The sequence below is a fragment of the Alligator sinensis genome, unplaced genomic scaffold, assembly GCF_000455745.1.
Source record: "Alligator sinensis unplaced genomic scaffold, ASM45574v1 scaffold420_1, whole genome shotgun sequence".
NCBI classification, from domain to species: domain Eukaryota; kingdom Metazoa; phylum Chordata; order Crocodylia; family Alligatoridae; genus Alligator; species Alligator sinensis.
This window is the reverse complement of record NW_005842298.1, coordinates 1,231,648-1,240,734: the sequence shown is the minus strand read 5'-3', so window position 1 is coordinate 1,240,734 and position 9,087 is coordinate 1,231,648. Positions and strand designations below refer to the sequence as shown.

The 9,087-nt window shown below is 43.2% G+C and overlaps 1 protein-coding gene across 1 annotated transcript in view; it reads right to left on the bottom strand.

Annotated features, from left to right (window-relative positions):
• DNAH5 (dynein axonemal heavy chain 5) overlaps positions 1 to 9,087 on the bottom strand; it is a 291,360-nt gene that overhangs the window by 214,861 nt on the left and 67,412 nt on the right. Inside the window, exons 5-7 of the mRNA XM_025209635.1 lie at positions 6,799 to 7,020; positions 4,398 to 4,535; positions 2,623 to 2,799 (exon numbers count right to left, since the gene is read on the bottom strand). Of these exons, the coding sequence (XP_025065420.1) occupies positions 2,623 to 2,799; positions 4,398 to 4,535; positions 6,799 to 7,020 (537 nt within the window). The remainder of the gene's footprint in view (positions 1 to 2,622; positions 2,800 to 4,397; positions 4,536 to 6,798; positions 7,021 to 9,087) is intronic.

Here is a 9,087-nt window from a genome sequence, read left to right as displayed (position 1 = left end):
CCCATCCCCACCCCCCCTGCCCCCAAGCCCCACTATCACTGCCCTGCCTGGCCCCATCCCACTCCAGCCCCTTGAGCCTCCTTCATCACTGCCTCTCCACCCCAGCATCCCCACAATTTAAACACCAAAAAAAACCTGGCAGTCACTGGCACTATCAGATGCCTTTTGGGGTCACTGGGGGGCCCCCCTGCACAGCATGGGGCCAGGTGATAGCCCCAGCACTCCCAGCCTGGGCCCTGCTGCCCCCCCGCTGCTTAGTGGGGGCTCTGCCAGGAGGTCCCAGAGCCCCCACGATGAGTAGAGGCTTTTTTTTTTTTTTTTTTTTTTTAATTGTTGGTTTTTTTTTATGTGCCAGAGGCTGGGGAGTGGGAACAAAAGGGGGAGGCTTCAGGAGCCAGCAAGGACAGCAATCCGAAGGGTTGGGGGAGCAAGCAGGGGTGGGGCACATGGGCCCTGCAGGTGGAGTGGTGGCCCCTGCAAGGAACATTGGCCCCTGTTGGGGGGTTGTAACCCCTGTGGGAGAGCAGCAAGATGTATCAATTAGGACTTCATTTTGTTATGATGAGAGACACTGGTAGGCTTCCAAATTGCTTTAACGCTGTAGATATATTAATAAAACATGCCCAACTGATCACTGTCTGTCTATATATATTGGTCTTTTGTTTTAAATTGTGGAGGAACATGGATTTCAGGGTATTTTGCAGATTGACCCTTTTTCAGTTTTCAAATAGGGAACACTAGAATTCCTGCTAGGGAGGCCAGTGGCAGGACCCTGCCTACTCAGAGCCGATACCTTGGACCCAGCTGGAGGTAGCTGACCTCCTGGCCAGTTGGTGCCAGGATGACACGTTTGACAGTTCAAAACAGGTCACCCACTGGGAACATCTTCCAGGCCACAGCGGCCCAGATGGCCAGGCAGGGGCATGCATGTCAGTAGTGCCACACAAAGGCCAACTCTGCAGCAACAGCCCACTGGCCCAGAGAGGCCAATGCCTCTACTGGCTGTGCAGTCCCCATCCGGGTCTGGCAGGTGCTCAGCAGGTCACAGCCAGGCAGCAGCCCCGTGTCAGACTGGTGCAGGGAACTCAGGGCTGCTTCAACAATCCAGCTGGCACAAGGGGTAGGGTCCCCAGGCACCAATTGGCTGGGCCCCAGAAGCTCCTTAGAGTGAGTAAACCTGAGCTACTTGGCAGGACAGCTTTTCATACCGATGGGGCCAGGACAGGGCAGCTTTTTATACTTCTGAGGACAGCACAGGTGCTGGCCCTGGGTTCTAGCTCCCCCTGGCTATAGATCCAGGAAGAGCCAGGCAGGATTATTTTGCCTCAAGTGGTAGAATTTGCCCCACACTGAAGTGCATGTCCAGGTACACGCACTGAGGCAAAAAGCCCCAACTCAAATTTGCACCACTTCTATTGGAGCTGCTGCAAGTGCACGTGCCTGCATGTGTGGACATGCCCTGTGAGTGCAAAGCTGCAGGTGTGGCATGGAGCTCCTGCAATAGAAGCAGCCAGCGCTGCGCTGGGGGCAAGGAGCTCAGCCGTGCACACTCTGCCCAGCCGCTTCTATCCCTTTCCCCTCTGCTCCCCAATGGAAAGGGTGACCATAGCTGAGATGGGGAAAAGAGGGTAAAGGAGAGAACAGCTAACCCCCACCCCCAACCTACTTTGCCTTAATGGGGCCATGCCAGCCAGCGTCGGTCCCTGCTCCAGCTAGAGATGACAGGGGCAGCCCAGATAGCTCTGCCCAGCCCAGAAAGCATGCCAGGATGCTGGGGGTGTTTGGCTCATCTTAAACCAGCAAGGTGTCTGGGATAAACATTGCATAAACTGGCTTGAACCAAATCAGTTAGCTCTCAATACATTCCACCAGGTTTCTCCCAAACCTGTTTTGGCCATTTTCAAACCAATTTATATGGACTGAATGTTTGTTCTGTTGCAGGTTTAAACCAGTTTCTGATCACGTAAACCACTTTGTGGTTAATGTCTGCCCCTAGCTGAAAGGTTGTAGTCAGTCATCAGTAGCCAACCCACAAGCATCTAACACAATCAAGTGGCAAATGTTAGCAGCAATCTCTTCTTGCTAGTGACCAGTGCATAAAATTGAGATTCTTAAAACGCAGAAAGAAAAGCAGATATGCAATTGAGAGTGGCAAACTTTAGGCATGTGGTAACATCAGTTTCATATTATAGGATGGCTATTTTAAATACGAAGCAAAAAGAAAAAGCATCTTGCAGATTTCTGCATTTTCAGTTTGGTTTGGGTAGGGAGGAAGGGAGCAGTCAGTACCTTAAAAAAAAAAAAAAAAAAAAAAAAAACTAATTCACTGTTGTTTTACTTTTTGTTTTGTTCATTTATTTCATCTTCTCATATCACTAAACATTTTTTTTTAATTAATAATATTGATTTGTCATGAGGTCTGTAGAAGTGGGACAGTGTTTTACCCACCAATAATAATTATTAAATCAAAACCTGAAGTCCTCACTCAGTTCTAGTTTAATCTGATATTTCAAAAGCCCGCAAAAGGACATAAAAAAAAAGAATTTCAGGATTTTGTACATTAACTGCACTGTGTTCCCTAAAAGTCAAAGACAGTATGAAGTACAGGTTTAAAACAGGCACCTTCAAAAGTCTGGACTTCGCAGCAGTAAGAACTCCCAGCACTGCCTTCACATCTGACCTCTTCAGTTGGTCCAACAGGTAGTTGAATTTGGATAATCTTTTCTTCCAGTAATCCAGCTCTGCTCGTGGTCCCAAGTCATCAGCCTCCTTCCTCAATTGGTCATTTTCTGCAAGAACCTTTAAAAGCACATAGAAAAATAGCGATTACTGTGAATTAGGTTTTCATCTGTAAGGATGAAAGCAATAGATACAATCTCAATGTTCAGATATTCCATGGAGCCAGGTCTGGAACTCTTGTGTCTCTTATTCCAAAGAAGTATTGATATCACCAGGCTGGAAAATCATCCTACCACATATCCAGTTCATTGACTATTTTAGCATATTATAAAATCTTAGCAACTTGAAAAGGTATTAAGTTGGAAGGTGACCAATATGAGAAAACTTATATGCCAATGGTTAGGTAACTAAAAGTAAAGAAGGCAGCAAACCCAAACTTAAGTGCCTGATCTCGCCACGCAAGACAAATAACTCTAACCATTGGACTATACAACCTATTAGGGACCCTCTGTCTCCTTGGTTTTATAAATGGAAATGGCTAACCTTTCATTTTTGCCAAAAATACTCAATATTAGGACAAGTTTCATCCTCCTGACTTAACACAGTTTTGTGAACCAAAAGAAGTTATTTTCTACTTGTCCTAACAGATTTTTTAAATATAAACTCAGCCTTTTAAGCATTTTTTTCAATTTATGTTGCACTCTTGTAGTTTCTTGTAAGTGGTTTTCTAAGAATAATAAAAAAAAAAAAAAAAAAAGATAACCCATCTTGGTTAAACATACAATAGTACTGGATTACCTTACAGATAAGAATCTTGCTTGCTTTTAGGTATGCTGCTATGACAGCTTAAAATTAATATGATTTCCTTCTTGAGGTTTGAGAAGTGTTTTTTTCAGCCATCTTTAGGTAAAAAAAAAAAAAAAAGATGATTCCATGTGGTAGAAGCTATCCAGATACCAGTTTTCATTATTGTTCACCAATAAGAGCCTTGCCTTCCCACATTTTGAAGATATAGGGTTAAATTTATAGCGGAGTACTATCCATCATTGCTGGTTTGGGATTTGCTATTATTTTGTTATTTAATATCAAGATAAAACTGGTATTAATTATTGTATGTCCCAAATTAAATACATTTGCTTACTACTGTTTCTCAGAGTCTGTGAGCACATAGGCTCATTATATACCTTTGCTTCCAATGAATTTCCATACCTTGCCCCCAGCTGATATGTTTTCAGGGTAAGTTACAGAAAAGTGCATACTACTGCAAGAAGTGTGTTAAAAAGGCACCACACATACAGAGTTGGAAGTGTGATTTAGCTTAATAGAGAATTAAGCTGACTTCTTATTTTTAAAAATAGTTTATAAAAGCAAAATAATCAGCTGAGAATTCTTAATTCTATTAGGTTAACTAAGCAGAAAACTCCTACCATAGCTAAAACATAAGTCATATAGCTCTTTGGGAAATGAAAGATTCTGAGCTTTACATGTGTAACTCTCCCTTTAACAATAGAAAAACAATTTTACATACTAAAGGTAGACAAACAAAGTTCTATATACTATACCAACTAGAAAATAAAATTGTTTCTTAACTATATCCACAGAGTAATAGTGCTTTCCACCAGTCATGTGCTTTGTGTTCCATGTCAATGAGATTTATTAGCATTTCAACATGCACCTAAGAGGAGCTGGTCATGTTTCAGATTTATGAGGTACATCACCTGCTCAATTTGTTTGATCCATACTTTCATGCAGTCTTCTACTCTTTCTAGACTTTCTGTACTGTTAGCAACAGCAATGTAATCTGAAGGTCCCTTCAAAGTTTTCCAGTCATATGTTTCACATGCCGTTAGATTCACCTATTAGCGGGTGGGGGGGGGGGGAAAAGGAAAGTTAATTCCAAGACAAGTTATTCCTAGAACAGTACTTTCTTTCAAAACAGGCTTGCTTTCCTCTCTGGAAGAAAAGCTTGCAGTATTGTTACGTCTCAGCTGTGTGTTCTTGGGCAACCCTGGCACAGGATGCAGTCTGTCTGACTCACAAAGGACTCCCCCCCCCCCTCCCCCTCCCCTCCTCTACCTAAACAAAACTGATTAAGATGCAGTAAGAGACGCACCTAAAACCCTCCAGATAAGGGTGACAAGAGTGAACCAGCTGCCCTAGGTCTCATTTGCATCCGAGATGGAACCAGATGACCATTAATTTACATGAGAGATGGAGAACAGAAATCCTGAAGCACAGACTGCAGTGAATTCTGGGACCAGAGAAGCAGGGGAGCACTGCATGATGGGGAATCTGTGCTTCAAATGTTAATCAACCCATGTTCTCACACACACCCAGCTCAGCATTTATCAGACCAGTTCTAATCTGGATTTACTAAGGACTTTTCCCCCCCTTCCAGACGCACACACCTCTAAGTTTAATAGGCATCTTGGGCCGTACATTCCCCGGTCCCACTATGGGAGGCCTATTTAAACTTGATTGACTAAAACTCGGTTGCCGGGTTAGGGAATGCTGAGGCAAGAGACCGAGTCAGAGGGGGTATGGGCAACATTTGAACAATGGTTAAGGGTTCATCACAGCATCCAGCCTGCTGGAGCCCTAATCCCAGGTGTTGTCATATCTTTCCCGAGACGACTGGTGGGAGTCCTCTCCACAAAAGGTTATGAGCACCCCAATAATTGCTTTAAGTCTGTTAAAAGACTATAGTAAGATCTGGAAAAGTCATGCTAAGCTGAGGCTTGTGCACAACAAGTAAAAATCCAAAATCCTGATGCTGCAAGCTATCTATTGTTCCTGAAGAAACCATGAGATATCCCATCAGTATATCTGCCACCCATAGGAATCTCAAGCTGGCTCCCAAGTATTTGGGTTACTCCTCTCTTTTCTCTCTAGGCATAAACTTCTGAACCTGAACTGTATCAGTTAAGCTTGAGCTAAGTTTTCCCAAATACTTAGTGAAACCAGGGTAGTATTGTAATTGCTTGTGTTTTTCCTTTGCATGTCTATTACTACTAGTACCATTATACATTTCATATGCTTAGCAATAAATAACTTTTATAGTCAACCTGGTAGTAATTGGGTATATTTTTCCTTCTCTGCTTCTCTTTCCTCCCGTGCTCTGCAGCAATGCTTCTTTTACCTAAGCTAAAGATCCCTGTGAAGCCCAAAAATATTGTGGGGTCTGCTCATCAAGAGGCCAAAGATTGGGACGTGCCGAGTTTGAAACACATAAGGGGATCAGCTTGTATAGGCTGATTGACCCAGTTTGACTCAGACATGCCCTTATGAACTGAATGCTGGCCCATGAGGGTGTCAGCTGGACACCCAGCCAGATTCAGAGGGATTCTGTTCACCTGTGTGCTTGTGTCTGACTGCAGTTTATTGTTGCTCTGAGGAACTGATTCTTGGCATATGAGGGTGTCAGCCTGTCCATGCTGATCAGCCCGGCCAGGTCAGGCGTGTCACGTTAATTTGTGTGTGTTGGTGTGTATGACTGATTTGGGGACTGGAGGAACCCAGCCCCATTGAGATTGAGTCCTACAAGATAGCTCCATTGGGGGTGAGGGCTTGCAGAAGGGAGAGATACAGCTCCGTATAGTAACACAAGCAGCACATTGACAGAATCACAAAGACCCTAGAAACTATCCCTAATAAATGAGCACGCCCCAAAGTAATGGGCAAGTCTGGTAGCAGTATATACTTGCACAAGATAAACAGGAGCATTTTCTGGGCTCAATCCAGAAAACAAAGGCACTTTGAAATTTAAAGACACTAGCATCAGCACCATGGCCTGAAAGTTTAAGACTTCTAGATACTCTTAAATTTTTGTTCTATAAAGCTCTGACTTATTAATGCAGGAAGGTCTGAAAAAGTCACAGCTCTTCACAACTCAAAGGGTGAAGGGTGGTAGGAAGAAAGTGTAAATGACCATCCAAGCTCCAGAATTCCTCACCCCTTATCCTCATAAGGGAAAGAAGAATAAATTATCAGTAAGTCTAGTACTCAATAGTGCCATTCTGCCTGAAGTTTAAGGAAAAAAACCTTTAAAATGAAATGCTGAGGTAACCAGCAATTCAGAGCTCTTCGTCTTTCCTGCAGCCACTGACATGTGAATCTTACCTTCTCCATGAGACTCTGCTGAGCACCTGATAAAGCACTCACAAATCCCTCCAGAGAGCCAACAAAGTCCTGCCCAATATTAGCTGCTTGCTGAAAACCACCAAGCTCATCCCCACCATGATTCATGGTTTTGAGGGCTGGAATGAAGATGTTGGATAGTAAATGCTGCACACTTTTCAGTAAGCCACCTTGAGCAGTATCTATCGTACTGAAGTTCACTTCCTGCAAGAGAGGATAAGGCACACATCAAAAGGGTTAACAAAACTAACCATAAAATAGATATGAGCAGCATCAAGGTATTCAAAGAATTACAGCTTAAGATAGTCTTAAGATGACTTTAACATATTGTCTCTCTTAAGGGTTATAGGAGATGTCTGTAAGGGGATTAATTTAATTGTCTATCATTGAGCGAGTCTATTATAGTTTGTTTGTTTTTTAATACGGAGTTCACCAAAGGCTGATGGTTCCCGTGACAATTCTCTATGTATATTTGTCAATACTCTCTAAAAACAGAAATGTAGAGAGATTTCACCCTTGAATAACCTGAACTGATTTGCTGACCTTGTAGAATTCAACACTGAAATGAGCATGTTTTTGTTTCCCTCCTCCCCCCACTACCAACTGCTGATCTTTTCAGTAACCCTTTCTATTCTTTCATTGACAAAAACCATTTTGACTCCTGCTATGAAGAAATTCAAGACATCTACAATTCCTCATTCTCTAACCATTCAATATAAAGTCAGAACATCTAAGCTCAAATACTATGTCAGTTGTGGGGGCAAATATATTGTGGTCCTGGATATAATATACAACTTCCAAACCAAATTTATAATTTCTATCATTTTTAGTTTAAGGCTTTAACTAAATAATTGCCCATCATAACACTACCTTGCAGGATCAGATAGATTAAGGCAAACATTTCACAGGCAACTAATTAAGTGATCAGTATTCCTGAAGAATGAATTAGAAACTGGAAAGAGAAGTAACAACGCTGATTTTCCTGGCATAGTATTAAAAACATTCTGACTAATTGTGGTCTGAGTTCTTTGCAACCGAAGAATTGCTCTATTTTTCTTTAATCAAAAGAAAAAATGAAAAATTAAGAGCTGGCATTTTCCATGGGGTACCTAAAGTCTAATGAGGGGGCCCACAAGTCTAACAAGGTTGAAAACCACTAGTTTATAGCATCTTAACATGTTCAGCAGAAGCAGAAATGACCCAAGCAGGGTGCGAGGCCCGGGGCAAAATCAGCCTGTGCAGGGCCCCGCCCCCAGACACGAGAAAGCCAGCAGTGGATTCAGTGGTGAGGGGAGGGTGCCAAGTGGCTGGATGTGAAACCAGCAGCAGTGTGGAGTCACTGTGGCCACTCCACATGGGGTCCCCCAAAGCACAGGGGCTGGGGCAGTCATCCCAATTCACCCCCCCAGGGATAGCCCTGAGTATAAGTAACATAATATCTGGCTCAGAATGTCCTGCACCACTTCACAAGTAAGGAGTGGAAATTCTTAGGCACCAAAAAACCCAAAATTTTCAAGCTAATTGACTCTATAGAATTTAAATTCTCTAGTCATAGGGAATTTAGGTACTTTTGAAAATGTTATTCCATCCACCATTTTTTGGCCCAAAGGCAACATAATATTCTTCAAAACCCATTCCAAATTAAATCTTCTTACAGTCAGCTAGTCTAGAGATAAACAACTGCTGTTCCACATCCTTATATACCACCTCTCTCTGGGAAAAATTAAGACAGTGAGTAAGTATGACTCCCATGTTAATAATTTTATTAGAGAGGAATGGGCACAAGTCTCCAAATAAGGAAAGGTGGCAAGTCCCCAGCTTCTGTATCTGAACCCTAACAAACATGAACCCAAACCCAAACATGAGCCTGGAACTGTAACAGGACCCCAAACCCAAACATGAACCTGAACATATCTGAACCTTAACAGACCCAGACCTGGACCTATATGTGTACATGAACCTGTATCTGAAAGCCTGAATGTATCGAAACCGGAACTGGAGCTGGAACCTGAACGTATCTAAACCCGAATCCAAACCTGCACCTGAAAATCTGAACCTGCACTGGCACCTCAATCTGAACCGGCACCTGTATATGAACCTGCACTGGTACCAGAACTAGAACCTGTAGCTGGATACCTGAACCGATTCTGTAGGTCTTTCATTTTAAAAGACTATATGTCCCAGGGGAGCGGGGGCACTGGGAGACCCCCGCGGCGGTCAAGGGGTCTGCTTACCTCCAGCAGGGCCGGAGGAGCCGAAGAAACCCCAGGC